Genomic DNA, 11,311 nt, shown 5'->3' on the forward strand with positions numbered 1-11,311 from the left:
ACCTGGGGGTCCCATTGGGGACGGGTGAAGGGGATGGTGCTTTTCCCGAGCTCCGCCCACAAAATAAACTCCGCCCACCCCAGATGTGGCTCCGGTTGTGCAGGTATTCACGGTACTGGGTCTCATGCGCATGACGTCGCACCTGGCTGGGGGAATTTAATTACAGAATCACAGCAAGGCCTCGCAGATGGAGACCCAGAGGGAGGGGTGGGGGGTGAGGCACCTGGGCTGGGGGCGATGGATGGGAGGGCACCACCACTGCCCTGATGGTCAGCGCCCTGGGCCAGCACTTGCAGGATTCCAAGGTCAGTGCCCGCTGCCGTGGAGCCGGGGGTTGGCACCCAGGGCCGGCGCTTGGGGTCTGCGCCTGCTGTTGCATGACCAGTGTCCAAGGCCAATGGGCACATCTCAAGTACTAAATCTATTCCTGACTCTCCCAGTGTCTAACATCACCGCTCCCTCCATGGCACGGCTCTCGTCCTTGGCAGCTCGACTCCCGCCTTATCTTATTTATTACCCTTTACGTTTATTTAGTCTTTGATCAGACAGCTCAGCACGCCCGGCCGCTTCTGGGGAACGGCCACTTGCAATGGAATTTCTCAGGAGTCTGAAGCAACCAGCCAGGGGAGAGGAGGAGCTGGGAGATCGGAGGAAGACAGAGGGAAACTGAGGCTTAGGGAGTAGAAACATTCACTTGTTCTCCCATTCATACTCCCCACACCCCCTCTATCTATCCTCATACACCCCATCCTTCTAATCTATCTCTTCAGGGTAGGACAGTGTCGACATGTCTATGCAGCGCCTGGCACAACGGGTCCCTGAGCTCTAGGTACTACCCTGGTACGTTTCTTTCTCTCTCACGTGCCAAGGGAGCTGAGATCCCTCCAGGCTAGGAGAGCACTGAAACGCAGCCACCTCTGGGATGGGGGTGAACCCCAGCCTGGGGAATGTCCCATGACAGCAGCGTTTGGGAAACAGGCCCTGGGAGATTAAATATCCTCCGAGGGGGGCCCAGTCACGTAAACAGAGACAAGGGCGGAGATCGGTGACGGTAGGGAGCACAGAGAACCGAGAGGGAAACAAGCAATAACATCGGATCCGTCCCATGGGCGAGCAAAGGGTTAATCTGAGAACAGCCCAGTGAGATAATTTGCGGCTAGCTGCCACCTGGGCCCTTATCAGGAGCCATCTGCGCTGCTTCCTCCATCTATATAAACGAGTGTCCAGTTTGCATAGCCAGAGAACCTGCTTCCCCATCCTCGCCAGCGCCAGACCTGGGAGGCTGAAGGTAAGAGCCGTCCCTGGCCCACTGCCCTCTCCTCTCCCACGAGACCCCAATTCACACGCAGGAGTATTGTCCTAAACTGGGACCGAGGAGCCGATCGACGTTTTCCAACCCAACTGAGAAGTTTCGCACCCGCACTGACGTTTTTGCAACCAAACCGTGCAGGTTTTTTGAACAGGGAGTAAGTTTTCTCCTTTTCCATCCCGGAGCCCCCCAATTTCACACAACGAATTCCCTCCGAATTTGGAAATACGGTTTCTCTTGCCAGTAAATAACTCCGTCCGTGCCAATCGGAGGGGGGCAAACTGCGTGTGTAAACCATTGCGAAATGGGAAAAGGCCCGAGACGCGATTTCGATTGAGAACCGGGGGGGGGGGGGGGGAGACAAAGAACTCTCTCGAAAGACGCCAGTGAAGAAATCCAAAAAGAGAGCTGTGAGAAGATTTCTGAAACATGAAAAGCACCTGGATCTTATTGGGTTTTTTTCCCCTTCCCATTTCTGACCAGCTCTGCTGCTGATAAAAGGGTTAAGATGTAATTTAAATGCCATTGCAGATCTCACTTGAGGTCTATGTGTTCCCAGTATGCTGGTGAGCATCTCTGGATCTCGGGTGGGGCCCAGGTGGTGCCTGGCACGATGGGGAACTCACCATCCCCGATTTTGGGCGGGGCTCAGGCACACGTGTCAAATGGGAAGAGCCTTTGTGTCTCGGGCAGGGTCTGTGGGGCACCTGGCATGACAGGGAAACCCCCTGGATCTCGGGCGGGATCCAGAAATTGTTCCTGTGGAAATGGTAGGAAAATGCCGACCCTCTCTTCATTTTCTAAAAGGTTTTCCTCTGGAAAAGTGGAGTGGGGAAAGTTTTCAAAAATTAAAAGAAGAGAGAAAGTAACTGATTGTTTTAAAATAATACTAATCACAGCCCCTGTTTTATAGATGGGGAAACCGAGGCACGACGGGGAAGGGGTTTGCGAGCAGCAGCCTGATGAGTAGTTCATCGGTCCTCTGAAGCGCAGCGCAGGGCTCTGTCCAATCAGCCCCCGCTGCTTTGTCTCCCTGTTTAACTGTCTCTTTAAGCGAGCCAAAGTAACACTTCGGTTTTGTTTTTTTTCTGGTTGCAAAAGGGCTGAGAAAGTGTGTGTGTGTTTGTGGGGAAATAACTCAAACTTTCACCCTTTGCTGCTGTTTTCTAACTGGGGAAACCAGACAAGAAATGAGGAAAGGTCGATTCCCTCCCCGCCCCCGCGCTGCTTTCTTACTTTTTTCAAATTTCCACATGGGGGAAAAAATGTTATCACCCAATGGGGGGAAGAAATTCTGACCGGAGATTTTTTTATCCTGGGGAAATTCCAGAGGGCAAAATCCCCGTTGTCAAGCCAATTCTTCGGAAAAGGCTGCGAGGTTTCGTCCACAGGATTTGCCAGACTGGGCAAAACCGAGGTTCTCTCTTGGCCTGTTATCTGGCAGATAAGATAGGATGCGATAAGAAGAAACTGGCTGTTTCGGTTTTCTCTGTCTCGTAACACAAATAGGAGTCGGATTTAAAGTCTCAGGAACCTAGTGGATTCTCATAAAGCGCCTAATTCCCTTGGGTTCAATGGGAATTAGGAGCCTAACTCCATTCAGAGTTTTAAAATTTCCACCTACAGGCACTTTGAAAAAGTTACCCTGGGTTTGGCTCGTCCTTTATTCCCAGGAGGAAAATAGGAGATCTGCCTTCTCGGCTGCACTAAAAGGGGCTGTTTCCAGACACTTTAAAGCTACTTTCTACTACCAGGGCAATTCCAAGGGCCCATCTGGCTGGCGGCACCTGCTTCAGTTTTGCAATAATGAGCAATGTGGCAATCAGTAGGGTTCAGAGTCAACTTGCTGTCTGCAGTTGTTTTTAGCTGCTGGCGCCCCCTGCAGTTGCGGCTGCCTCCATTTCCCCTTTGTTTGGCCAGTGACCGTTTAGCGCCGTGTCTGGTAGTTCCTTGCTAGGATTCCACCTGGATCTTTAATATTCTCTCCCCTTTTGGGGCAGAAGCTACTCTAGTGAGTCAGGACCAGGAACCTTAGTGAAGAGTTGAGAGACTCTGGCTTCAGCGTGTTGACTCTGGACCCTACTGACGACAGGATGGAGTAAGTAGGGGAGAACAAACGACACGGGACAGGTGTGTAGTCACGTCACTCAATGCCTGACTGGAAAGCGCCCCAAGACTGCAGAGAAGGGTGCTGGGGCACAACCTCGCAGGCTGCTTCTGTGACTCCCACTCACACTCTGCCTCCGGCAGCCCAGCCAGGCAGCTGCCCAAGGACTCTGCCCCAGGGGTCCCTGGCCCTGCAGCCTTTTCTCGCCCCAGCTGTGGGGGGGGGGGGGCCACCAGTCTGCCCCTGTTAATCCTTCAGGGTTTGTCCACACGGCAGCTGAGGGGTCAGGCTCAGCCCAGGAAGAGGGACCTGTCCTAGCTCTGCTTGAACTGTGGATAGCAGTGTGGCCACATGCATGGCTGGGGGGTGGGCGGAAGGGGCGTGGGGGTGGGTTGTGTTAGGGAGGGTTGTGGGGGGGGAGCAGATGTGGGGGAGGGTTGTGTGGGGTGAGGCAGGGTGTGTGTGTGGGGGAGGGTTGTGGGGGAGTGTGCAAGGAAGTTGTGAGTGGGGGAGGAAAGTTGTGTGTGGGGCAGTAGGTGAGTGGGGTGTGTGGGTGGGGAGAGGAGTGGGGGGGTTGTGTTATAGGGAGGTGTGGGGGGGATTGTCAGGGACGTGACGGAGGGGTGTGTGTGGGAGGGGTGTGTGGGGAGGTTATGTGTCTAGGGGGTTGTTTATGAGGTGTGGTTGTGTGGGGTGTGTGTTGAGGTAGTGTGTGAGGATGTGTGTGTGGGGGGGTTGTGGGGAGGTGGGGGAGGTTGTGTGAAGGAGGAGTTGCAGGGGAGGCTGTTTATGTGGGGGAGGGTTGTGTGTGGAGGGGTATGTAGGTGGGGAGCTGTGCGGGGTCTTGTGTGTGTGGGGTTGTGTATGAGAGGGGATGTATGGGGGTGTGTGTGTGGGGTCACAGGGGAGGCTGTCTGTGTGTGTGGGGGGGGTTGTGTATGGGAGGGGTGTGTGGGTGGGAGGTTGCGGGGGGTTGTGTGAGTGGGTGGGGGTTGTGTAAGGGAGGTGTGTGTCTGTGTGTGTGAATGTGTGTCACTGCTATCTGTAGTGTACTAGCTGGGTCAAAGCCAGCACATGTCCATCGACCAGAACTGGACCTCACCCCTCTCCCCGCAGGGCCGACGTCCCCTTTAGACCCTTTTCCCCTTAGTGGCTGGGACACCCTGGGGCTTGTGCACCCCAATACACACACACACACACACGCACACACGCACACACGGGGCAGCTTGCACCTCACCAAGCTGGCGTCTGCTGGGCTGTATTGAAAACAGTGTTACAATACCCAGCGATTTGCTTTCCATGGGGAAGAGGCTTTCCTGATCCTGCAGCAGGCTGGGGGCTCTGCAGGACAGCGTGTGTGCCTGGAGGCGATCCGTGGAGAGGTGATCTAGAGTCAGGTGGGGTAGGTTGGCACTCTGTACCTTAGCGAGCAGCCTGCTTCGTCTCCCTCTGCTTTCAGTTCTTGCGGGTGATTGTTCTGGATTCGAAGCAGCAAAGTCATGTTATGGTGCCACCTCCCAGCAAGAGGATTTGGTACTGTTAGCTCCTGTCTCCTTGCTGCAGACTCAACTTCCTTTAGGGCCGGTTCCCAGGGCTAGAGATGCCATTTTCATTCATTGCCGTGAGTCACAAGCTTAGACTGGGCAGGACAGGGGCAGCTTCTCTAGTAAATCCTACCGCCCCCCAGGGCATGGAATCCTGGAACTCTCCACTTCCTGTGTTCCCCCCCCAGCCCGTGCGCACCGTGGCTGCAGAGTTCGGTGCATCCGAGGCAAACAAGAGTCCAGTCCGGCTCCGAGCCCAGCCCCACACTCTCCCGGTCGCCATGCAGGGCTCCCTCGTGCTCAGCCTCTTGACCGTGCTCCTAGCTGCAGCGAATGGCCAATGTAAGTCTCCAAGCCACGCGTTTAACACAATTGTCCTTTTCAACCACTGGCTCCAGCGGAGTCACTCCCGATTTACCCCAGTGTCACCCCATTGGCTAAATCGGAGTCCCCCCTGATTTACCCCAGTGTCACCCCATTGGCTAAATCGAAGTCACCCCCGATTTACCCCAGTGTCACCCTATTGGCTAAATCGGAGTCACTCCTGATTTACCCCAGTGTCACCCTATTGGCTAAATCGGAGTCACTCCTGATTTACCCCAGTGTTATCCTATTGGCCCCAGTAACTCATACCCATTTTATGGCTCCTTTGTGCCAATTGTGCAAATGGCCTTCGTGTGAACTGCCCCGGCTCAGACTGACTGGCCGTGCCACCTACCCTCCGCCACTGCTCTGTAACTCTGTCAAGTCCCCTCTGATCATTCTCCCCTCAAAGGCCTTGCCTACAGGCGGACACTCTGGAAAATTAATCCAAATTAACCAAAGGTGTGATTTTTAACCTGGATTAAACCCATCTAATTTGGAATATAAATGACCTTAATTCAGTTTCTTAATTTACCTCCAAAGTGAATTAAAACTAAACCAAATGAAGGCCACTTTAATCCCAACAGAAAGTGTGCGCAGAGGACTTTAACCAATCCAGTTTAAATTCACACTTTTGGTTAATGCAGATTAAAAGTGGCTTTAATTCAGTTTCATTCACCTCCCCCGTAAAGTCACCTAAATTGAATTTATTGAGGCTACGTCCTCACTACGGCGGGGGTGGGGTGGGGTGTCGATTTAAGATACGCAAATTCAGCTATGCGAATAGCGTAGCTGAATTCAACGTATCGGAGCTGACTTACCCCGCTGTGAGGACGATGGCAAATCGACCTCCGTGGCTCCCCCGTCGACGGCACTTACTCCTACCTCCACTGGTGGAATAGAAGTGTCGATTCGGGGATCGATTGTCGCCTCCCTACGAGACGCGATAATTCGATCCCCGAGAGATCGATTTCTACCCGCCGATTCAGGCGGGCAGTGTAGACCTGCCCTAAGTGTCTACACTGGGACTTAATCTGGTTCAACTAATCCGGATTACTGACACCTGTAAATTCCCCAATGAGGATAAACCCTTAGGGAAACAAGGGAAGAAGGACAGGATCTTTCCACCAGAATTAACCCTAGACCCTTGGTGTTTCTTCCTACAGATTCATGTTCAAATTGCACAGTCTCCGAGACCCAGGCAAATTGTCCTGTACAGAACTGCACGGTGGGGACCTGCATCCTCACTCTGGAAACGGTCTTCTTAGGTGAGAGAGAGGGGCCTGGCGCTCCCCTTTCCCTCCAGCCCACAATGTTCTTATCCCAAATGGATTAGCCAAAATCCAGGGCCTTTTCGGGTTGTTTCCATTAGGGTGAGAAATAAATGAGGTGTGGGGGGTTATGTGCATGTGTGGGGGTGGGGGTTGTTTCTGGTATGGGCTGTGTGGTGGGGGGGTGGGTGCTCTGGGGGAGAGTTGGATGTGTGGATGTTGGTTGTGTAGAGTGTATGGGTTGGGTGCTGTGGGGTGGGGTGCATGTTGTGGGTGGGGGGGGATGTGTATTATGGGGGGTTATGGGGGTGGTGGGTTGTGTAGGAGCAGTTGTGTGTATTGGGGAGGTTGGGGGTGAGTGTGTGGGTGTTGTGGGGGGCTGTGCATCGTGGGGGGAGGGTTGTGTATGCGCGTGCTGTGTGTAGGGTGTGTGTGGTGGGGTTTGTTGTGGGGCGGGGGCTTATGTATGGTGGGGGAGGGTTGCGTGGGGGAAGCTGAGAGTGTATGTGTGTGTGTTGTCAGGTGTGTGGATGAAGGGATTGTGGGGTGTGTATGTGTGGGTGTTGTGGGAGGGTTGTGTGAGGAAAGGTGGGTGTTCTGAGTGGGTGGGTTGTGTTGGGAGTGTGGATGGAGGAGTTGTGGGTCACATGTGTGCGCACACACGCAGTCGGATTTTTGTTTTCATTTTTCCCTGCACCTAGGAAACAACGTGACCGTCAACGCTTACATGGAGAACAACACTACATGTCATGCAAAGTTCATCAGCCTGTCCGTCGGGCCCGACAAACAAGTGAGGACCAGCTCCATGTGTTTTCAAAGCAACTTCAACCAGAATATAACCGTGGCCGGTACGTACCGAGCGCAGCCATTCGCAGGGGCAGCTGCTTGACAGGCGGGAAAACAATTTGCTGGCGAACGTTTGAAATTTCAAAACTGTTTCTGTTTCACAGGGTTAAAAAATGAGCTTTACATTTTTGCGTGTATGAAATGTTTTACAAAAACTCAAACTGGCCACATTTCATCCCCTGCCACAATGAAGAGAGACTGACTTTTTTTTTTCCTGGTTCAGTGGCAACTCTGAAAAATTGGAAACAAATTTTGTTTCAACTCCAGTTTAATCTAAAATATTTTCAGACGTTACTGGAAATGTAAAAAGTCAATGTTGGTCCCTCCCCCCCCCATGTTGAATCTGGGTCTCCCACATCCCACCCCCTCTTCTTCTTCTTCCTTTGGCATTTTGTAACTAAATAAACCCCATAGTTTTGAGTTATTTCCAGTTTTCTCCTTTTTTCTCTCTGTAACGCTTCCTAAATGTCGCCAATGCTGGCAAAGTTCATTTTTATTCCTTTAACTGCTCTGCACCTTTTCCTGAAACTGGAGATGTTTGGAAACGTTACAGGAAAAAACATCAGAAAACACAGATTTCATTCCGTCTATTACATTCGCTGGCAAAAAACGGCCCCCTGGCCTCGAAAGCTGAAAAGCTTTTGAAAACCAGAATCAAAATTGAAAATGCTCATTTAGAAATTTCCCGTAGAAAAAAAATTTGATTTTTCAGTGGGACATTTGGCTGATGTTTGATGCAATGGAAAAAAGGGAGTGACACAAAGAATTGGGTGCCACGGTCCAAGCGACAGGCTTGGAGAACTTTTGCAGCAGCAGTTGAATGGGGCCAGGTTGCATTGGTCAAAGCCAGAGAGCAGGCTGTCGCGGGAACCGAGACGAGAGACGAGGCGATCCTGGCTGAGAGTTCTAGCCGTGTGGCTGGGTAGTTCTGTTGATTCTCCATCATGAGCCTCTTTGTGTCCTGAAATTCTGACCCATGGTTCTTTCTCTGATTGTTCCCAGTGCCGCCGAAGAGCTCACCCAAGAACGGGCTGCAGTGCGCAGCCTGCGATTCGCCGGACGCTGACCAGTGCAAGAAGAATGTGAACATCCCCTGCACGGGCTCTCAAGATCGTTGCATCGACCTTGCTGGGACGCTTGGTAATTCCTCCAAACATGCTGTAGCTTGGGAATTGACCTGAACTCTCCCAGGCAGTTGGGAATCCCTGCCAGAGCTGGTGAAATCCAGAATTCCCTAACCCTACAACTGGTGAAATTTATTGAGTGACACCTTTATTTTCATTGATATGGGCCCCTGTTTTTCAGCATCGAAGGGTTATGACAATCAACATTTGGAGTCCTAGTTTTTCCTGGGTTCTATCCCCAGCTGTGAGAGGGAAGCGGGGTCTAGTGGTTAGAGCTGGGGGGGCTGGGTGCCAGGACTCCTGGGTTCTATTGTCAGCTCTGGGACAAGAGTGAGGTCTAATGGGTTAGAGCTGATTTGTGCCAACTGAAGCATTTTGAGAATGTGTGTCAAATTTGCCAAATTGTTTTTGCCGGAAAAAAACAAAATGTTCCCTTTCAAAATAAAAAACCTCCAACAAAACATTCCCTTTCAACCCCAAAGGTAACTCATTTCTGTCACCCGCTTCCATCCATTCTGGGTCAACTCAAAACCGAGTGTTTCCAACGGTTTGTCAGGCTGGAACCCGACCCCCCCAAAATGGGCTATTGGCAAAGCTCTGCGGCCCAGGCTGGTGGGGCAGGGGACGAGACAAAAAGGCCAGGCCATTCCGGATTCTTATGGCCTGTTTATTTCCATCTGCAGTTAACAGCACCACCACCAAATTGGTCTTGAAAGGCTGTGCTACCCAGAGCGCCTGTAACCTGAAAGTCAATGGCAGTTTCTACTATTCCCAGAAGACATATACGCTGACCAAAGCCAGCTGCCTTCAGCTTACCAGCAAGGGCGCCAACGTTGCTATTCACGCCCTGGCGTTCTTCCCAACATTGGCCGGGCTGCTCCTGGTGAAACAGCTGTCCTGATTTGCCCTCTGTCTGCAAGATCCTGGAGAAGCCACCCCCCATTCACCCCTTGGGATTTAGGGGTGCCTTTGGAGAGATGAGTTCATCACAGGTTGTTGGGCTCTATATGGGGGTGCAGGGGGAACTAGGTGTAATTCTCCTACGTCAGTTATGCAGGACATCAGCCATAGATGGCCTTAAAATGGGTGAATCAGTGAATCCGGTGGGTTGAATAAAAATGGTACTGAAACCATTCAGGTGTCTGCTTGTTTCTTGTCAAGGGGAGGTGGCCGAGGGGATTTTCCCAGCATGCACAGCCCTGTTTTGTAGGGGTCACTCCCTGTGCATAACCGTATAAGAACGGGCCATCCAAATGTCAGTCTCACCCAATCTGCTGTCTTCTGACAATGGCCAGTACCAGAAGAACATAAGAACGGCCGGACTGGGTCAGACCAAGGGTCCAGCCAGCCCAGTATCCGGTCTGCTGACAGTGGCCAATGCCAGGTGCCCCAGAGGGAATGAGGGGAACAGGGAATCATCAAGAGATCCATCCCATCATCTGTTCCAAGCTGCTTCTCAACCCCTACTTCCCTGTCAGAGTGAAAAGCAAGTCGGCGTTTCCTTAGAAAATTTTGACGAATGTGAAAACAAAAGAAATTTCTCAATTTTTTGGGGCACAGAATTTTAAGTTTTGTTCGGCAGAAAATTTCGATTTTTTTTTTTCTGATGGAGATTTGGAAGCTGGAATATTTCTGTGTCCGTGACCCCTCCTGGGAGTTCTAGCACATGCACCTCACTCATCTATTCTCTAGAGGCTGGGCTCGCTGGTTGGACTACATCTCCCATGATGCAACACAGTTACTCCTCTTGTGCTTCATGGGAATCCCTAACCGTGGTGCCTCATGGGAGTGAATTCTCTTCCTCCCCCCCCCCACTTTCTTACTCTATTTTGCTCAGGAATGCGAAGATATTCACACTCCGCTGCACCATGGCTATGCCCACCTAACACCTGGTGTAGACGTGGCTAGGTCCATGGAAGAATGCTTCAGTTGACCTAGCTGTTTTGGCTTGGGGAAATGGATTAGCTACATTGACTGGAAAATCCCCCTGTTGCTGTAGTGTCTTCGTAGCATAGACAAGCCCACAAGCCCATATTCTTTCTCCTTCTCTTTCTCCTAGGGCTTTGCAAAAACATTTTTGTTTCACAGACAACATTTTGCACTAGACAAAAATTGTGGTAAAATGTTTGCAACACTCAAAAGGCTCCATGAACTAATTTGAAAGAAACAGAATCACAACGGGGTTAGGAGACAAACCCTGCTGGATTTTCACCCCAATTTCAAATCCCCCTTTTTTTTAGAATCGCTTCATTGGAAAATTCCTCACAACATTTCAAACACAATGAAAGTTTGTCTATGGAAAAAGGTCCTGCAAATCATGCCCGTTTTCTCAACTAGGTCTGTGTAGGTGGTGTCTACACGGAAGCACTACAGCTGTGCGGGTGCCGTGTTTGAAGTGTAGACAAGCCCAGAACCGTCTCTTGTTAAGGCAGCATGTCACAGGCCTGTTGTGTGAATGTCTATTTGGGAGACACACGGTTGCATATCGTCATTCTTTGCTGCCAAACAACTGCCAGGCAGTGCCCCAGAGCTGGCCGCATTTTGGTGGCAGGTGGAATCCTGTGTAAGACTCTACAAACCCAGATTCACAGACACCGCTGCCCCAGAGCTGACAACCCTACCTAGACAAGCAAACCCAGGGCAGGGGGACAGGGTACAGCACACCAATAGAGTGACCAGTGGGTGGGCAGTGAATGGCATGTTAATGCCTCAATTGCATTTGTGGGAGCAGGTGGGTTAGCTAGGAG

The 11,311-nt window shown here is 51.6% G+C and overlaps 1 protein-coding gene across 1 annotated transcript; it reads left to right on the forward strand.

Moving 5' to 3' along the window:
- The first annotated feature begins 1,068 nt into the window (after nucleotides 1–1,068).
- Nucleotides 1,069–9,697, forward strand: LOC135976733 (phospholipase A2 inhibitor and Ly6/PLAUR domain-containing protein-like). The gene is made up of 6 exons (XM_065574028.1): nucleotides 1,069–1,288; nucleotides 5,149–5,302; nucleotides 6,490–6,591; nucleotides 7,296–7,442; nucleotides 8,443–8,580; nucleotides 9,248–9,697. The coding sequence occupies exons 2-6, from the start codon at nucleotides 5,242–5,244 to the stop codon at nucleotides 9,463–9,465; spliced, it is 666 nt and encodes a 221-aa protein (XP_065430100.1). The 5' UTR covers nucleotides 1,069–1,288; nucleotides 5,149–5,241; the 3' UTR covers nucleotides 9,466–9,697.
- The last annotated feature ends 1,614 nt before the right edge of the window (nucleotides 9,698–11,311 follow it).

Source organism: Chrysemys picta, chromosome 20 (genome assembly GCF_011386835.1).
Source record: "Chrysemys picta bellii isolate R12L10 chromosome 20, ASM1138683v2, whole genome shotgun sequence".
NCBI lineage: Eukaryota > Metazoa > Chordata > Testudines > Emydidae > Chrysemys > Chrysemys picta.

Coding starts and splice junctions, on each gene's coding strand:
- LOC135976733 (XM_065574028.1), top strand. CDS start 5,242: ATGCAGGGCTCCCTCGTGCTCAGCCTCTTGACCGTGCTCCTAGCTGCA. Junction 6,592..7,295: donor TCTGGAAACGGTCTTCTTAG/GTGAGAGAGAGG, acceptor CCCTGCACCTAG/GAAACAACGTGACCGTCAAC. Junction 7,443..8,442: donor CCAGAATATAACCGTGGCCG/GTACGTACCGAG, acceptor GATTGTTCCCAG/TGCCGCCGAAGAGCTCACCC.